Consider the following 18,651-nt stretch of genomic DNA (forward strand, 5'->3'; position numbering starts at 1 on the left):
ATTGGTAGAGTATATAAGATGCCAACGTCAATTTCTTTTTTTCCACTTTGTTGACTGTTCAATTGAGATCACATTCTTGTTGATGACCACCAGTCCTCACCCAATCTGCTTTCTGACACTCTCTCGAGCAATACCTGGCCCAATCACAATGATCACATCTGATTGTAGGTGGAGCTAATCTGAAGTTGAGACACCACCGACAGACTTCTTTCCCTCCCCATCTATCTGTAATTCCTTTGCCTGGTCTGTTATACTCCCACCACTCTTGTGAAGAAATTTCATGGATAAGCTGAGGTTTTCCTTGGTCGTTGTCCCGCTTTTCAACAAAATGCATCCCGTTTTTTATGCATAACCGTATAGAGGCATCATTGTTTGTAGTTGGGACCGACTATAAGCTCATTAGTTGAATGAGACGTTTCAAGGCTCAAAAAATTTACCTGTACAAGAGTGCATCCGACCTCTTCCATCGCAAACCTCAACACTTCCACAAAAGCCTCACTCATGATACCTTGACCCCAAAGTTGAGGATGAATCTCATAAAACATCTTGCCAGTCAGTCCCGCTTTCTTCAGCTGCTCAAAAGAGGGCAAAGTGTACCGTTGTCCTTTTTTTGGTAACAAAGAAGGTGTAAAGGACGATAATGAAAGAGATAAAGCAATGTTGCCGATATAGCCTTCGGCGTTGGTAATCCGATTTGAGATACGGATGTTTTCTGGAGGTTTTACAACCAATGAAGAAGGCTCGAGGACTGTTATAGCGAAAACGTATTCCTCTCTGTAGCTTTTTCCAGAAGCTGTGGAGATTCGAGGCATACTACAGAGTCCATTAGCAGAGACGACTGGCAGGGACAAGGATATTCACCTGGAACGAACATATCGGTTTTGAAAGAATTCTCTTATCTCGCTCATAGAAGGAGATCCATACAGTTGGGTCTTTTGAACAGAAGGTTCCAATTTTATTTTCCTGATGCCAGTAGTATCTCCAATTTCGACTTGTCGTAATTTCAAGCGAGGAGTGAATAGAGCAAAATTCTTACAAGAAGGCGTTAGAAATGTATTCAAAACTGGGAGAGTCTGCAAAACATCAGCAACATCCCACGGCTGACAACGTGATGCTACATGCTCGATCATCAAGAATATACCATCGAGACAAATCGTATGTTCGGGTGCCCTTTTTCAACTCTTTATGCCATTTTGCCGTCTCTTCTTGGGTTTCCGGCTTTGGCGCAGGTTCTTCTTCAGGAATACGACCTAACAAAGAAGCCGGTTTCCCTGCTTTAGACTGATAATTATCAATCGTAATAATGATATGATGAAATAGTTAGACTTACCTTGCCCTTTCCTTTCTTTTTCTTCTTTTTCTTTTTCTTGGAACTGCTCACTGTATTTAGTGCAGCTTCCCCCCCGCCATCTTCGCTGTCTGAGCTATGAAAACCATCATTATTTCCTCCTTCTTCAAGCTTGATTTTCGTCAATTCATCTTCTATTGTGGTCATTATCTTGAGCCAAAAGGCAATTGTTTAAAGTATTTCTAAAATGCGTCAACTTCTTGTATGGCAAGTGGAGGCTTACGTAAAAAAACCTCCACTTGAATTTCAAAAAGTGTTACTTGAAATTTCTTATATCCTCAGCTGAACTTTTCTTTTGCAGCTCATCTTGACCATGAACAACAGTATAGAATGGGATATTCTCAAGAGAAAATCCGTTTCTAAGTACTTCTTGTCTGACTCAGCAAGAAATAGAGAGCTTGCTATTGCTCTTGCCAACGCCGACTTTGAGTTTGTCTTGTCATCTCCTGAAACAAAAGTCGCATTATCAACAACACCCCATCTATGGGACGGCTTGGATATATCTGCAACGCACCCGAAACTCCATACCTCTATAGACCCGTCTACAAAGCTCATTGTTGCCATCGCCTTGCTCCACTCATTCGTCCAGGTTAACTGGACAGGACCAGAACTCTCATTCAGCCTTCTTGAGGCGTTGAATGCTCCTTCAACCTCTATACAAGACCTTGATAATGCCGCTCTTCCATATCTAACTTTGCAAGGAGAACCAGCATATCATCTATCACAACACCCAATCCTCTTCCTTCTTGCTAAGAGACTTTTACTCTCTTTAAGCAATGATCAATTGCCGACGTTACCTCTCTGGCATCTCCGGCTTCATCTGATTCATCTTTCTCTTCTTGACGAGCCTGTGTCCCAACCTCAAGCCCTACTCGAGTCTATCAAAACGCTTTTGCAACACCCTTTTGTCCAAACAGATCAAGACCTCATTGCCCAAATACATCTTGAGCTAGGCCTGTTACACTACTCGCTTGGTACGGACAAAATAGCTAATCAGGAGTTCTTGGCGGCTGCAAAACACAGCGGACTTGAGTTTGAGTTGACTGGTGCATTGGGAAAGAAGACAAAGTACCAAATTACTGCGTACAGTCAGTTGGTGCTTCTGGCCGAGTCTCGACAAAGGGAGGAGGGAGATAACGCTGAAAACTGGGAAAGTGACGGAAAGAAAGAAGAAAATATACTGCCAGATACACTACCGCTCAACGACGATACCTTATTGGAAGAGACAGCATTTACAAAAGTCACAAGCGATAATACCTCAACTTGTCGCCTGGCTTATCTTGATCCTGCCAATCAACCGCCACTTCATCCTCTGGACCAATCTCTTCTCCTATCTTTTTGTCTATCTCAATCCAACGACTCGCCTTCGTCGGGTTTGACTGCACAGCAAATGATGCCTTTCCTTACTCGCGTCATTCAACACCCAAGAAATTGGTCTGTACACACTACGGCTCTTCTTTTACGTTCCCGACTCGAATCATCTCGTTCTCGAACCGTTGAGCGGTCATGTCTCCAACTTCAAGCTCTCATCGAGCAAATGCCTACCAGCGACTCTGAGCCTAAAGAAAGATTGAAGTATTTTCATCAGTTACCATTACCTTCTAAATGGGAGATGGAAAAAGAGTTGGCAAAGAGATTCATGACGATTGGGGTTATCCGAAGCTCTTTGGAAATATTTACCAAGTTGGAGATGTGGGAAGATGCCGTCTTGTGTCTACAAAAGATGGATCGGGAAGAGGAGGCCGAGTGTATTGTCAAAGATCTGCTAGCTGGCAAGAAGGTCGAGTCTGAACTTGTGCCAACCTTGGGTCGAGCTAGCCTGAGCGAACCTCGCAAGTCGAAACTCACAGCGGCGCGTGAAGGTAAATTAACGTGTCTGTTGGGCGACCTTGTCCTTGGAGCACAATCTGCCAGCCACGATCCAACGTCGGCGAGGGCTGCAGCCATCGACTGCTACAATAGAGCGTGGAAGATTTCAGGGCAGACCTCTTCTCGGGCTATGCGATCTTTAGCATCCTTATACATGGGTACACAAGACTACGAAGAGGCCATATCATGTTTTCAAGCTGCATTACAAATCAACCCACTCTACGGCCGAGTATGGTTTACTCTAGGAGTGGCATTTGTGAAGTTGGAAAGATGGAAAGAAGCGAGGGATGCGTTTCAGAAACAGGTGAGTGTGGATGAGGATGATGCAGAAGGTTGGAACAATCTAGCGGCGGTTTATTTGCGGTTGGGGGAAGAAGGGCTTCCAAAGGATCAAGTGAGTTTCTCATTACTGCTTGGCCACTTTTGACACATCTGGCAACCCACGCAGCCACCACCTCCAGTTTCTTTTGAGAACAAGCTTCTCGCATTCCGAGCTCTTCGTCAAGGTCTTCGATTTGCTTACAAAAATTGGCGAATGTGGCAAAATTATATGATTGTTGCTATTGATGTTGGTGAACTCTCTGAATCGGCTCGAGCTATGACGCGGGTGGTCGAGGAACTTGGCTCCCACAAGCTTGTTGCGGTTGACTTTGATGTCCTTGATAAACTGGTTGACAGTGTCACCCGAGACGACTTTGCGTTGAGCAAGGATGAAACACAAAAGGTTTTTCCAAAGACCTCCAACGAGGGGTTTGGTCTCTTACCGATTGTTGAGCGTCTCTTTGATATGGTCATCTTTCCACGTATCTCTGACTCACCTCGTATTTGGCGATCTCACGCTCGATTGTTGCGATGGAAGGAAGATTGGCAGGGCGCTATAGACGATTATCTTCGAGCGTGGCGCTGTGGTCCCGTCCAGGACGAGAGCGTGGAGCGAGACGTAGGGGTATGGAGAGAGGCATTAGAAGAGTTGGAAGATCTTGTGGCGGTGTTGAGTGTTTTAGGGCCCAAAGCTAAAGCAGCCCAAGAGAAAGAGGACGGCAAGAAAAAAGGTGACTGGAAGTTTCAGGCTAAAGGTCTTGTAAGGACATTTATGGGAAGAACGAGAGAATCGTGAGTTTACGGCAGCTACACAGTACGAGTCAATGCTAAGAGAGAATAGATTTGAGGGAGAAAAAGACTGGGATCGATTACGGGAATTGATGGAAGAGCTGAAAAAGTCTGATTGAACGTTGGCAATTACATTTTCTCATATCTCATGAAGATCATGCCTATGCGAGTGTTTTTGCCTATTCTTGAGAGTAGTTGACTGGAATGGCGAAAAATTTGCAAACATAGTTCAATTTTGAGCCAAGGATAGAGAAGACATAGCTACTGACGACAGAATGAGACGAAAGCAATCGCAATATCGTTTTATGATTTAGATATGGACTCAAAAGCCGCCGAAAGAGGGTGTGAAAAGACATTTTTTTTATCGAGAATGATGTCTTGTATATAATTGTCTTCCATCTGCGTGTCAGGCGTTTGATTATTGTTGGGCTTGGTGTGGGAGCGCTTGGGACGAGTGGAGTATCTAGGAGTATCTGTCTGGAATAGACAAAGACAGTTATCAAGATGCATTCCCAAGGAACTATGAACCACAATCCCTTCCTTATATCTTGTTTGCTCTACGTCCTTCAGCCAGGTGTCAAGACTGGGTCACTCGGGTGGTTACGGTGCTGATGCCCTTGGGACTCAATACTACTTAGTAGTTAGGTTATGATAAATAGAGACAGAAAGCTAGATTCATTCTCTGCGTTGTCTATCCTTATATACATCTTCTCCTCGACAGTGTAGACAACCCAACACACAACCGACTCCATCCTTGCTTGCTGTGTTTCTGACAACTACCTGGTGGTTGTCATCGAGGACGGGGTTGTGCCTGCGAAAGAATGGTACACCCAAGAGAACGCGCGGGCAGACTGATCAGGTTTTCGGTTATTGGCACTGGTACTACAGAGAGAGGATCGTCGTGGATACTTGCACTGGAGTGAGTTCTGACTATACTCGCGACGGATCGTTTTTTGACTTTGGACTCTCAGTGAGTTTGGTTTCTTTGGACACTCGTAACGCTGGTGTCCTGCCTCTCCACAACAGAGGCGCAGGTTGTTCTCCCTGCGTCGTTCCCTTTCCTCTTGGTTTGTATGTTTTGTCTGAGCTCGTAAAGCGGTTGGTCCAACTGAATGGCTAGATCGGCCAGGTCAGTGAGGCTGGAGGGTTCGTTCGGCTGAGCGACCAACGCATCCAGTACTCGATGTTTCAAATCTTCCTCCAATGCCATGATGTCGCCGATGTCTCTCAATCCAGCTACTACCTGGTTGTCAGAACCTTGGAATTAATCCATGGAATATAGCCAATAAGTAATAATGCAACGTAGATTGCATTATTGTGACCTTTTGGTACAGAGCGTGGGTATTAATTATTGGTAATATTCATGACACTGGTATTGCAGGAACTTGCTGCAGTATTCTGCAGCAGATTTGTTCTGGGTGAGCTTCTTCATCTGTTTGGCCGCTTCAAATCGACGATCCTGTCGTCCAAATATTCTTTCTACTTCTCTCTCCAACAAGAGCAAGCTTTGGAACCAGGCTGGTCGCGGGTGTATACCATACATGGCGGCCCACCACTTTGCCGTGTGGCCACGGAAGAGTGAGCCAGCGAAGAGAATTTCCTCGCTGTCATGCACGCATGTGCGGGTTTGCAGGTCTGTATACATGTGTACCAGCGTTAAGAACGTTGGGACAGTGTCTGCATGGCCTGTGGATTCTTCAGGCTGTTGAAAATACGTTATTTAACGGTCCTACGCAATGGTTAATTAAGCTCGTTTACAGTGTGTATAGTTGAACTAATCATATATATACTCCCACTTAAGATAAGAATGCATCTCTCTTGTACTCTTCTTTCTGCATTTTCAACACAGGCATGTTGATTTTTATGTGTTTATGGGACATATGGCTTGGCTCTTCTGGAGTTTCTGGGGATGGAGGACGACTAGGATGGGTTAGGCCGGACGATGGTGTCTGGTCTCTGAGCTCAGCTCGGAGAGCTTCGATCTCGGCTCGTAAGAGCTCGACGGTGTTTTGCCGACTTGGCTGGAGGAGTTGAAGACATGTTGGTTTGTGTTTCAGATGGCTGGGTGGTTTGTGTTGGTTGCTTTCGAGATGCTGATCGAGTTACAACTGTAGACTCTAACATAAACTGTCTCGTCGCAAGGAATAGTAGGAATGGATCTTTTGTCAGGCGTTTGGTTATTCTTGTCTTGGTCTGGGAGTGAATCGTCTGCGAGTATCCACCTGGGATAGACTCTGACAGCTACCAGCTTCATTCCCAACGAGCTACCCACCGCAATCCCTCCTTATATCTCCTCTGCTTTGCATCCTCCAGCCACGTTCCCGTTCAACCCACTGTACCATTCGTCTGCATACACAGTATCCTGTCTGCTTCTATCCACACCTTGCACATGGTCCTGACTCCACCCTGCTGCTGGACTACGCCAGACTCGGAAAGCATCTGACCATCTGCACCCGTTGCTGGATAAAACACAGACGTGTCCGTGACGGTCACCGTTTGCGCTGCTGCGTTGGAATCCATCTGGCGACACATCCTCCCACTCAAATGGATCGCCACGATCGTGTCGGCATGATGGGTCGTATAACGCCTAGAGAGTACAGGATGTTGTGTATGCAGAGGCATGGCACAGTGGATGGACGATAGTAGCAGCGTAAAGATATACAGGACTCGCCGTTGATAGATCCCTAGTGAATGTATCCAAACACTGTCTTTGTCTATCCAGCCACACACTCCTCACCATCTACTCTCATCCATCCTCGAGTCAACCCACGAACCCATCCACAGTGTGTAGCTGGGTAACCACCCACAAAAGAGTCACCACGCATAAGCAACCTCCGCTGCTGGCTGCGAATACTGAGGTTATGTCGGAGACACCTCTCCTTTATCACCCATGACTTCGTTCATGCTCCATCCATGCGGCCCAACGTCTAGATAAGCCAGTGCCGACACGGCATGCTGGCCAATATTTATCTGCGCTGTATCCCACCGCTTCCAACACTACCATTCCACATACATTCCCCACAGTGCACCTTCCATCCCACCATCTCCAATGGAACATCATTACCCAACGGACCTAAATCCTACAGACGATTCAAACACTGACCATGACACGGCCGAACCATTTGGCAACCCAGCCGCTTCGCAGCTGCCAAGTCAAATCACCTTTGAAGAATACTTGGCTTCCATGGAACCCGTGAGTACATTGTCTATGCCGCCAGCTCCGGATAGCTCAGACGTGTTGTTCATGAACTTCTCCAGGAAGATACGACTGGCTGGTACCAGCCTCCTAGCAATCCGCACACTCGCCCCGATGGATCTGAACAATTCTATGTATCAAAATCCGATTATGATGCAATGGTGGCAGGGTTACGATTAAAAATCGCGGGCCTCACCCAAGAACGTAATAATGCGAAACGCTGTCTTTTAGAACAAAATGAAGTGACCACTATGCTATTGGCGAATTTAAGGAACCGAGATGAAACTATCGCTGCACAAAAGAATATGTTAGACACTTACTATTCTTGCTACGGCCCAATCCCAGAAACAGTTACCGGGTCTGGAGAGCAAACCACAATGCCGTCTGCTGTTCGGCATGCAAACACAGGTAATTCACACCCCGCAAGTCGTCCACACGCCGCCTCTTCAGGCGCAAGTGCGTCTGTGGGCACAGTCCAGCAGACACAAGGGCTTGGTGGAACAACCATGAGTCCACAGCAATGGCGGGAATGGGAGGAACTCTACGGTCAATCTAGCCGAGGCAACCCAGCAACGTCCCACAACCCAGGCCATCCTGGAAGATAAAGAGGGCGAGCGGATACGCCGTGCCCGCCAAGGTGCTTCGGATCGGGCACATGGCTGGCTCAGAACAACGCGTGTAGAGGAGGATTGGGCAGAGAGGCAGCGTAAAACAGTGTCGTACTTGCTCGATATGGATGCTTTACGGATACACGTGGGACGACCGTTCTGTACTGGGCAGACGGTGGTAGACACTGGATAGGTAGTGTCTATGGCGTATGGATGCGGTTGCTATAGGCTGGCGGTGTTGAACATGCAGAATGAAGAGTACAAGCGAGATGCATTTCTATCTTAAGTGGGAGTATATATATGATTAGTTCAACTAGATACACCGTAAACGAGGTTAATTAACCATTGCGCAGGACGTTAAATAACGTATCTTAACAGGCTGTTGGCGTTGTCTATCCAAGATGAGATGGTGCAGTGGGTTGTGTTGTATCGTCCATCGTGGGTATCTCCATGGGACGGCTATCGCAGCGAGGCTTTGTCAGGACGTGGATGGGTTCGTGGGCTGTCACTCGCGACCTTGGACGAGAGTCACTCGGCAAGACGTGTCTAGCTAGAACAGACAGAGACGGTTATCCTGTCCATCCTCTGGGATGTATCGACGGCGAGTCCGTCAGTCATGAATACTATTGGCCATACACATCCACGCTCGAACCAAACGGTCGCCATCTTGCAATCCCAGTTGCATTCCTATCGTTTGTCTATATTCTGTCATAACGTTGGGATAGAGGCAAACCATAATAATGCAACTCCGACTGCATGGTGGCCTATCCATACACGGCGTGCATTTTAATTATTCCAATCATTCATGACAATCCACCGTATCCTTTGTTCTACTACCCTTCACCTGCCATGACCCCGACACGACCCGACACGGTCCCGGCGCGACTCGACAGGTGTGCACGACTGGCCGCTGGCAGCATGCCGCCGGGTGGTTGTCGGGGTGAGAAGCGGCGGTGTCGTGGGATGACCCACTCACAAAAGAGAAATCAAAGACAGACAAATGTCCGCGGCTGACGACCAGTGCCGACGCTGCGTCGGAGATGGCCTTCTCCTTTACGACCCAGGACGTGTGTCCAGCTCCATCGACTCGGCCCGAGGTGTATATAAACCACCACTGGCAAGACATGCCGGCCCACCACATCTTGACCTGCGTTGCCTGTTCTCATCCGTATCCCAGTGGCATTCCACCTGGCAGCTTTGAAGATTGACATTCTCCATCTACTATCTAGAGTATTTGACTCATCCACTACAATGTCTAATCGTGACGACTCTAGGATGTCCAGGAGTTCCAAGCGTTCCGATCCTTTTTACTTGTCCGGACATAATAGAGGACTACTTATGGATCCATCCTTAATAGATCCATCCTTAATCGATCCGCGTTCACCTGCAAGCGGCACATATAACCTAGGTGGATCTACTTTTGAAAACGCATACGTGGTGAGTACATAGTGTCCATACAGCCAGACGAGATAGCTCACACTCGTCTTCATGCCGCTTCCCAAAAGATGACTAATCAGTATCCACAATCCCAAGGTGATTATGTGTATGCGAATACCCCAAGCCGAGCTCTAACGGATGAGGAAAAGTCGGCTATCATGAAGCGACTCAACAGGATGAACAAGGAACTAGACAAATTGGACTCGAGCGTCCAAGAGTTAGGAGACGATTTACAAAACATACAATCCAGAAAGTCGCTTAACAACCCATCTGCAGCACCATCTAAAGGTTTGGAGCAAAGCACACATAACACCACTCATCAAGAGTAAGATACGTATATGGCCTCAGGTTCGTCACCACTGGGGCCAGGTGAGCCTGGTTGAAGCAGATATGATGGAGACATTGGAGACAATGGTACAACTTTTGGAGATGGACCAGACCCTGGTAGTGACGGATATGTACGGGTAGCTCAAAAATGAAATATGCATAGTGAGGTGTATACGACGTTCGTCTGGACCAGGACCATCCTCCGGGGTCATTTACACGGAAAGAACAGGAGAATATCTCATCCAGGCCAGCCTTGTTATGATCTGTTCTCTTGAACATGTTGAATGGGTGTTTCATACTGGACAGACCTTGGGACTGTGGTGGATACTCGGCAGGTAGTGTTGGCGTCTATGGGCGTTGGGATGCGGTTCTATGGCTGGCTGTTAATGGTATGTATCCAAGGTGAGATGGTTCAGTGGGTTGTGTTGTATCGTCTATCGTGGGTATCGTCCATGAGCACACCGTTGGGTGGTTATCGCAGCGAGGCTTCCTCTCCTGGTAGCTGGACTGTACCATGTGAGTCCCAGAGCGACCGGTCAGGAGGATGGAGAGGGAAAGAGTCGAGCAGAGGATGCTGGGGTTGAGTTGGAAGGGGTGTCGTTGGGTGACGGCGGTGGAATGCAAAATAGAAGGAAGGACTTGTTGGGTCCGAGAGGATGGATCTGATCGCTGTCTTCGTATATCCTAGCTAGACACGTCTTGCCAAGTTACTCTCGTCCCAAGGCCATCCGTAAAAGCCCAAGAACCCATCCAAGTCCTGAAAGAACCCAGTGTCGGGAATAGGCCTGGTCAACGAGTCCCAAGAACACGTTGAGTTAAGTTTGAATACATATGTAGAATAGACTGCGATGGTATCAAGATGGATTCTGTACGGATGTACAGACGGAGTGTCCTCGGTTATAACTCCTCAGCTTCTGCTCATCTCTGTCACCACTTTGCTTCAGCTGTATCACTTGTCCCACTACACATATCATCTTCAGCTTGGCTGGCCGTTCCCTGCCATCATCCCATCGTCCATATCCCTCCCTTCCCGGTTCGTTCGACCCTGCCACACTCCCCATCTACCACCCTCTCAACCCTCCTCACCTTTCTCTGTCCCAAACACCAAAGAGAGCCACCGGTATCGCTTATCGTGACAAACGCAGAAAACAAATAGAACGGAAAACCGTGGCAGTGTCGGTCAACACCCTTTTTAATATGGCCAAAGGTCGGAGCTCCCATCTAAAGTTGCCTGGATAGCTTGCTCCTCACCAGTTGGGTCCCCATCAAAGTCATATGCGGCGTTGGGTTGTATCAACTGTTGACTGCTGCTTTGCTCTCCATAGAACTGTGACCGTTGGTGCCCTGGGTCGATGTATGAGAGCTGACTAAAAGGTAAAGGCGATTGTGCAAGCGATGGATACGTTGTTCCACCTGTCATTGACAAACCGAAAGAGGGTCCTGAGTCATAACGCCCCAGCATCCATTGATCACCTTGCTGCTGGGCTATTCCAGACCAGGGATATGTCGGATCATTCACACCCATTGCTGGATAGGACATAGACGTGCCCGGTACAGTGGACATTTAGGTTGCTGCGTTAGGAGCCCTTGGGTGGTCAGTTGGGTATCCCATACTCCCCAATGATCCTTGCTGCGTGGCACGACTCCTCGCTGGGCTAAGCTCTTGGATATTCTTTACGAGTAGAAATAACAGTTTTTGGTCGACAGGCGACAAATTGAAATCGGTGTTGCTGAAATCGGTGTTGCTGTTGACTTTCTCAGCCATTCTGTTGGCCACTTCACGAGCTGACTTTTTGAATTGTTCATGTGTCCTGACATAATTATCAGCTGTTGGATTGCGATTGTAGCGGTCCATTGCTTTTGTAGTCGCTGTTGTATAATCACCGATTACCTCGCGCAATAATCTATATTTTTTTATAACCGTCGCCAGTCTCGATAAATGGTTCGGACCCTGTGAACAGTTACAGCCATTGGCGAATTCATAACCGCATCCTGGACAAAACGCAAGGGGTCGGCATGTTAATGTTGGACGTTTGTATGTTTCGCCTGGAAGTGGAGGATTACTTCCGCTTAGTACCCCTGCTATACAGCCACGTATAACAGACTTGGGAGGCTGAGAGGTGCTGTCTGAGGCGCCAGACCCTGGGTGGGATAACTCCATCTGGTTCTGTTTCTCGTCGTCGGCTGGATGGTTGCTACTCGGTGGGAGAGGATGGTGTTGGCCCTTTGTTATATACAACTCACCCGATGGGGCTGGGTTGCCGGCAGCGCACTTGATTGTCTATCGTTTGGTTGGTAAAAGTCCGACAAGGATTCTCCCTTGAGCAAAGCTGGCTGGCAGCATGCTTCGTAATGAGAAAGGATGGTGACAGGATGTTGGAGAGGCGGTGGGAGTGAACGATGAGAGAGTGGTGTAGTGCTGTCTGGCCTTGGGATATGTGTGGGAGACCGGGATTAGTGTAAGTGCGTCAGCACTTACCACTGCGAGTGGTGAAGACGGAAGTGCGTTAACGGAGAACACAACGACATGGGTATATATAGATCAATTGTAGAATACTCTTACCTTGGATGCTTCGTTTCATGCAACACCAGTGCTGGATTTGCTGTATCAGGACGCCGTTCATATAACTATTCACATAGTTATCAACAACAAAACGCAGTGTGGCACACCAGATGCTTTTAGATAGATTGCGTCGGAATCAACGATCCAACAGTTCTTGGGTCACGTGATTTAGTCTAAACATCCATCTACCATTCTAGTTATCTATTGTGATACCTATTGACGTTTAGACGGACCGTTTGTAATTGTACATATACAAGTAAAAAGATTTCCGCCTGGCTTGTTCTTTCCCACATAGAGTGCTAACGTACAAACCAGTGGCCGGTACACCACTATACATTCTGACCGGCTGGATGAGGAATGTATCGCTGGCCTAGAAGATTATTCGATTCATTCTGTGGATCTATCAACCGTCCTTGTATCTCCATTGTTGCCGTCACGCATCTACGCCATTTCCACATGCACCATCTCATCTCTCATCCTGACGCTGACCCGGCAACGTTCCATCGGCAAGTCGAAAGTTGAAAGACAAGTCGGGTCGGCACTTTTGTGTACCCTGTGGCAGACGGGAATACTTTTTCGCTGCTGTCTCGTCGGCAGATCCGGGACAGACTGTGGATTGGCACTTGGGATGGTGGAACCGTGTGACGGAGCTGGATGCGAGGGTGCCGTAGGGTTGATTGGGACGGCCGTACTGGACTCTTGCAATGGTGTAGCCCACATTGGCAGTGCTCCACTCGACATCGGATGGAAGCTCTGCCTCTGTCCCTCGATGAGGATGTTGTTGGATGAACGTATCGAATGCCTCGGGAAATGACGATACGTCGGGGTCGACGTAATCATGTCGCGAGGGATTGAAGAGGACACAGGAGGTGTGTGTGGGTGAAAACTCTTCCGCTGGTATAGGGAGGAGGGTACCGGGACAGTCCCAGTCTGTACAGGCTGGGTCATGCCATCCAATGGGTTTGTCAACAGCGTACAGCCTGGATGTGGCTCGTATATCGTTGCCGCCCTGCGGGTCAAAAGGGGATGGCGAGTCTAGTATATGGACGGTGCAGGTCGGCACATTAGGGGTGACTTCGTTCTCCAGATTGAGATGTCGACCAAGACTTTTGAAAGCGGCAGCGTCGGCTTCTTGATTCGTCGAGTTGTTTCCTCTATGCGTGATGATTGTCTTGCTGAGGAAGGTGCTTTCCTCTGGGTTTGTGGGTGTCCACTCCACCGTTTCGTGCTCCGTCATGGTCAGCTAGGTTTGTTGCGTCCGGGCAAGAGGGTGGACTGTGAAGGAGATGTTTAAAGTCTTGTGGATGTGTTATTGTCGCCGAGGTGATTTATACTGCGTGCGCTGCAGAGGTGAGTAGAACTGTTGTGAAGATGAATGGAAGCCTTATACATCCAGGAAGGCCTGTCTTACATTGCATGCTATATGTCTTCTTGTCGTTCATCCTGTACAATGGAGTGCCATGAGAGCGAGGATGGCTTGGAAATTGAAGAAGATACAACCGCTTGCTACATTCACAAGGTGGTATAGACGCTTGATGACGTTGTAGGAGAGTAACGAATTTGATCCCGTTCCATCATGACGGTTTATGTGGATGCAAGTGCGTCAGCACTTTACACTGGGAGTGGCGAAGATGGAAGTGCGTCAACGGAGAACACAACGACATGGATATATATAGATCAACTGTAGAGTACTTTTACTCAGATACTTCATTTCCTGCAACACCAGTGATAGATTTGCTGTATTGGAACATCCATTGCCATAGCTATACCCTATTTACATCTCGTATATCTAGAATATAGAGGCAACAAACGCACTGTCGCACCAAGTGGCTTCAGTGGAATGAGCCTGTAAGCACAGGAGTGCGTCACTGAGTGGTCGATGCTAAATACTATGTGAAAATAGTATATATATTGTTAAAGTTGTTGATACCGCAAAACAAGCACTGGTCATGCATCGAAATGAAGTATCTGAGTAAAAGTATTCTACGATTCATCTATATATACATTTCCTTATCTTTACGTGTTCCCCGTTCCCGGACTTATCTTCGGTCTTTACCTGTGGCGGTCTAAAGTGCCAACGCACTTACAGAGCCCAAGGTGAAGAGGTGGCCGAGGTTGGTGTGCCTATCGACTTGCCTTGGCGCGCCTATATCACCTGCGTGCCATGAACATAGTGTCAGAAGCAGATAGGCTTGCGGATTAACTGGCACGCCTAACTAGGCGCCACGTAGCATAGCTCCATAAACATTCATGTTTATAGTTTACTTTCTTCTATGCAATATCTATAAACGGAGTCAAATCCTTGACACATAGCAATGGTCAGCCACCACGCGCTGAACGAAAAGGTCGCAGTGAGGCCACTGGAGTGGCATTATAGTTATCAATATTCCACGTCATCATTCCATGACGACACGCGCGCCTTCCAACGACCTTGCCTTCTCTCGTCACGCCAGCCTAAAGGCCGCTGCAATTAGCCACCTTTTAATCGACGCTAGCACGATAGCGCGTCGTTGGAGCTTGGACCCAACAGCGATCCAGAATCATTTCAGGGTTAGACCTTCCGCGGCGACCGTGCGCTGTGGTTAACCACTTGGTCATGAAGCTTTTTGTGGTATCTACAAGGTGGAGGTTTGTCACTAGTCGACATCGCACCGTCATTCACACAGATCGTCGCCACTTTACAGGACACGCTATGGATCAAGACATTCTCAAACTCTGCACAGAACACCGCGTTTGGCCCTGAAAACGCGTCCACCACGGCGTCAAGACGAAAAAATCAGCTCTTCAAAGCTGTAGGTATAAATACCCTCTCGCTTTTTCTTTCTTTCTTCACCCTTTTCTGTACATTCTGCAACGCTAGACCGTTGAATAGTTCTTATAATCCAACTCGTAAAGATGGTCGCTCGCTCTATCATTGCTCTTTCGTTCGCTGTCGTCGTCGCACAAGCGATTCAGATTACGTTCCCGTCAAACTCTTCTGGTTGGAACACTCACGGTTCCCAAATGATCAAGTGGAAGGTGAGTATGGTTGTGGGCATCCAGAACCATGCTAAACAAATCACCAGTCTGTCTCTACCGACCCATCCAATTTCACCATTGCCATCTCCCAGCCAGGATCGTCGATGAATGAAGATATCAAGACGGACGTCATGACGTCTGACGGGTCATACGTGTATACCCCTGCCAAGGACTTGGAGGCTGGCGAGGGCTACCGAATCAGCTTTACCTCCCAGGATGGGGGCATTTTGGCGCAAAGTAACTATTTCAGCATCACGCAAGGCACCTCGTGAGTTTGTACCATCGTCTATGGCTTGTCTTGTGTTGATAGTCTGTCTCCTAGTACGGTGACCCCCACCAATGCTACGGCTGCTTCGTCAACTGCGTCTACCTCAGCCGCGAGCACCACCATGCCTGTGACAGGCACTGCCGGCGCTGTAAGGAATGATTTCGTTTAACATGTTGATGGCTGACGTCATCATTTGTAGTCTACGACCGCCAAGCCCTCTTCTGGAGCAAAGATGGCCTCGGTATCTGGGTTGCTTCTTCTCGCTGCCGGTGCTTTGGCCATGCTTTCTTAGACGGCCATGGAGGGCAACCGTTTCAAGGATTTTATGAATAAATTTTTAACACTGTTTTAGATTATATGGATAGCATTAGAAGGGAGTGACAAGGCCGTATTCCATACTAAAACCCTAGTCTAGCTCTTTCTGACGACGTGTAGCTCCTCGCGCTTGTCAACATCATTCACTGTGCTCTCTGAAAGTTGTGCTTGCCATAGACTGCTATAAACACCACCTGGGATGGATAAGAGTTGTTCGTGAGTGCCTTGCTCCGCCACATGGCCGTCTTGTAAAACAATAATGAGATCGGCATCCGATATGGTTCTCAATCTATGGCATGTCAGCTTGGCCTCGTCTCAACGGTTACCAACCTATGGGCGATAAAGACGCTGGTTTTGTCTTGCCCTTGCAAGATGGAATTGATATTCCGCATCAATTCTGTCTCTGTGTATACATCGAGAGCGCTTGTCGCTTCATCAAAGAACAGCATGGGCGGGTCTTTCAGTAGGACCCGCGCCACAGCCAGCCTCTGTTTTTCACCGCCCGAAATCATTAATCCCCTCTCTCCAACTTTTGTCGCATATTTTTCAGGCAAGCGCTGAATGGTGTCCTCTACATGAGCTTTGCGTGCAGCCTCATAGACTTGTTCGTCAGAGGCGTCTAATCGACCATACCGGATATTGTGCAAGATATTGGCGTGAAAGAGGGGTGTGTCTTGGGGCACGATACCGATCGATTGGCGGAGGGAATCTAATGTGACCGTCTTGATATCTTGACCGTCCATCAGGATTTGTCCAGATTGGGAGTCATAGAAACGAAAGAGAAGACGAAAGACGGTAGATTTACCGCATCCTGATGGTCCAACAATGGCAACTTTCTTGCCGGCGGGGATGGTGAACGAGAGATCTCTAAAGATGGGACGGTCGGGATGATATGCGAAGTGGACATTTCTGAATTCAATCTGGCCTCCCTTGAAGACAAGAGGTTTGGCTGTAGGAGAGTCTTTGATGGCGGAATGGAGAGATTGCAGGTTGAACATAACATCCATGTCGATGAGTGATTGCCGGAGCTCTCTATAGACGGTCCCGAGAAAATTGAGCGGAAGCGAGAGTTGAAAGACGAGTTGATTGACGAGGACGAGATCGCCAACGGTCATTGTACCTTGTAGGCGCGTTCAAGCCACATTCAATCGTGAATGGATGATGGCGACTCACCTTTGATAACACCTTGAGCGCCCAAAAGCATCATCATGGTCAAGGCACTGGAAAAGATGAGATTTTGACCAGAATTTAACGCCGCAAGAGAGGTGGCAATCTTTACAGATGCCTTCTCGTAAGACTTGAGGGTAGCGTCGTACTGGGCCGTCTCGTATTTTTCATTATTAAAAGACTAGGTCATGTGAGCTTCTGGCGGTCAAGAGTAAGAGCGAGACTCACTTTGACAGCTTCATAGTTGATGAGCGAGTCTACAGCAACCGTCGCCCCCTTATTATCAGCTGCGTTCGCCTGTTTCCTAAACTGCGTCCTCCAAGCAGTAGTCCTGACGGTAAACCATGTGTAGAGGAGCATGGTGATTGCAGTAACCGCGGCAAAATCCCAGCCAAACTTGTATGACAGAATACCGCAAACCATGGTTATTTCCAACGCAGTAGGAATGACATGAAAGACAATTGAAGAAAGAACGAAGGAAATTCCCCTAGAGGCATATTGGTACCTTGAGAATGCCAAAAGTAACTACTCACTTTGTCCCTCGATCAATAGCTCGTGTGAGTCCGCCTGTCTGACGCTCTAGGTGAAACTTCATATCCATATTCAAGAGATGCTCAAACGTTTCTCTAGCCACCCGTCGTATAGCGTTTTGAGATACAGAGGCAAACGCGGCGTTGCGCAACTCTCCAAAAAGAGTAGTAAATATTCTCGCCGCACCGTCTGCGATCTATCAGTCAAAAGAGCTTGACACGCCAGACACATACACCCAGCAATACTAGCTCCTGCCAACACCCAAACTGTGCTGCTCTCCGTTATCGGAACGTTGAGACTGTCGATGATGGTCTTGAAAAAGAACGGCACTTGCACGTTGAGTATTTTGCCAGCGACTAGCAGTGCCAATGCGCCCATCACTCGTATCTTGACCTTGGTATTGTTCTTTGGCCAAATGTTGCCTGCCAGCTTGACAATGATTGACCAGTCCGTCTTATCTTGGGATTCCGAGTTACTCGGTTGCGATACATTTAGCGGCTGTTTCGTCAAAGAACTCGGCGGCGGGGGTTTACTACGACTGCCTGTTGTCGAAAAGAACATCACCCCGTCATTTCCAAGCCCAGGCAACCAAGGCGAATGCTGCCGTGTCGGCCACTGCCCATGTATTCTCTGCCGCAGCGCCAATGTACTGCCGCTTGCCAAAAAACTCCAACATGGCAAAGACCTAGCTTCCCGCCGTAGGATCATTCGAGACTTGCTGAGAGCACATTGACTGCAAAATCCCATAGCTTGTAGAATTTCAAAGTCAAAATGTTTCCATCTCACTTTCTTCGTTTTTTCGGAGAACGCGAAAAGAAGTCTAATGACGCAATCGAGGTGCCTAGACATGCCTTTGCGGACATTGCCGCCCAGAAAGTGCCACACGATTTTGAT

General features: G+C 47.9%; 8 protein-coding genes across 8 annotated transcripts; 4 read left to right on the forward strand and 4 right to left on the reverse strand.

Annotated features, from left to right (window-relative positions):
• Positions 1–96: 96 nt before the first annotated feature.
• Positions 97–1,495, reverse strand: L203_106133 (uncharacterized protein; the record flags this gene model as incomplete). The annotated part of the gene is made up of 6 exons (XM_066215491.1): positions 97–158; positions 202–388; positions 438–813; positions 862–1,073; positions 1,123–1,281; positions 1,331–1,495. 6 exons carry the CDS (start codon positions 1,493–1,495, stop codon positions 97–99), a joined length of 1,161 nt encoding a protein of 386 aa, XP_066071588.1.
• A 166-nt stretch (positions 1,496–1,661) lies between these two features.
• Positions 1,662–4,446, forward strand: L203_106134 (uncharacterized protein; the record flags this gene model as incomplete). Its single annotated transcript, XM_066215492.1, has 3 exons — positions 1,662–3,611; positions 3,666–4,330; positions 4,380–4,446. 3 exons carry the CDS (start codon positions 1,662–1,664, stop codon positions 4,444–4,446), a joined length of 2,682 nt encoding a protein of 893 aa, XP_066071589.1.
• Positions 4,447–7,511: 3,065 nt separating this feature from the next.
• On the forward strand, positions 7,512–8,128 carry L203_106135 (uncharacterized protein; the record flags this gene model as incomplete). Its single annotated transcript, XM_066215493.1, has 2 exons — positions 7,512–7,520; positions 7,586–8,128. The coding sequence occupies 2 exons, from the start codon at positions 7,512–7,514 to the stop codon at positions 8,126–8,128; spliced, it is 552 nt and encodes a 183-aa protein (XP_066071590.1).
• Positions 8,129–9,469: 1,341 nt separating this feature from the next.
• Positions 9,470–9,897, forward strand: L203_106136 (uncharacterized protein; the record flags this gene model as incomplete). Its single annotated transcript, XM_066215494.1, has 2 exons — positions 9,470–9,568; positions 9,637–9,897. The coding sequence occupies 2 exons, from the start codon at positions 9,470–9,472 to the stop codon at positions 9,895–9,897; spliced, it is 360 nt and encodes a 119-aa protein (XP_066071591.1).
• A 1,190-nt stretch (positions 9,898–11,087) lies between these two features.
• On the reverse strand, positions 11,088–11,459 carry L203_106137 (uncharacterized protein; the record flags this gene model as incomplete). The annotated part of the gene is made up of 1 exon (XM_066215495.1): positions 11,088–11,459. The coding sequence occupies one exon, from the start codon at positions 11,457–11,459 to the stop codon at positions 11,088–11,090; it is 372 nt and encodes a 123-aa protein (XP_066071592.1).
• Positions 11,460–12,924: 1,465 nt separating this feature from the next.
• On the reverse strand, positions 12,925–13,695 carry L203_106138 (uncharacterized protein; the record flags this gene model as incomplete). Its single annotated transcript, XM_066215496.1, has 1 exon — positions 12,925–13,695. The coding sequence occupies one exon, from the start codon at positions 13,693–13,695 to the stop codon at positions 12,925–12,927; it is 771 nt and encodes a 256-aa protein (XP_066071593.1).
• A 1,658-nt stretch (positions 13,696–15,353) lies between these two features.
• L203_106139 (uncharacterized protein) lies at positions 15,354–16,036 on the forward strand (the record flags this gene model as incomplete). The annotated part of the gene is made up of 4 exons (XM_066215497.1): positions 15,354–15,476; positions 15,524–15,744; positions 15,799–15,892; positions 15,944–16,036. The coding sequence occupies 4 exons, from the start codon at positions 15,354–15,356 to the stop codon at positions 16,034–16,036; spliced, it is 531 nt and encodes a 176-aa protein (XP_066071594.1).
• A 119-nt stretch (positions 16,037–16,155) lies between these two features.
• Positions 16,156–18,504, reverse strand: L203_106140 (iron-sulfur clusters transporter ATM1, mitochondrial; the record flags this gene model as incomplete). Its single annotated transcript, XM_066215498.1, has 6 exons — positions 16,156–16,348; positions 16,390–17,179; positions 17,233–17,407; positions 17,455–17,713; positions 17,760–17,946; positions 17,991–18,504. 6 exons carry the CDS (start codon positions 18,502–18,504, stop codon positions 16,156–16,158), a joined length of 2,118 nt encoding a protein of 705 aa, XP_066071595.1.
• Between the last annotated feature and the right edge of the window lie 147 nt (positions 18,505–18,651).

This window comes from Cryptococcus depauperatus, chromosome 8 (genome assembly GCF_001720195.1).
Source record: "Cryptococcus depauperatus CBS 7841 chromosome 8, complete sequence".
Lineage (NCBI taxonomy): Eukaryota > Fungi > Basidiomycota > Tremellomycetes > Tremellales > Cryptococcaceae > Cryptococcus > Cryptococcus depauperatus.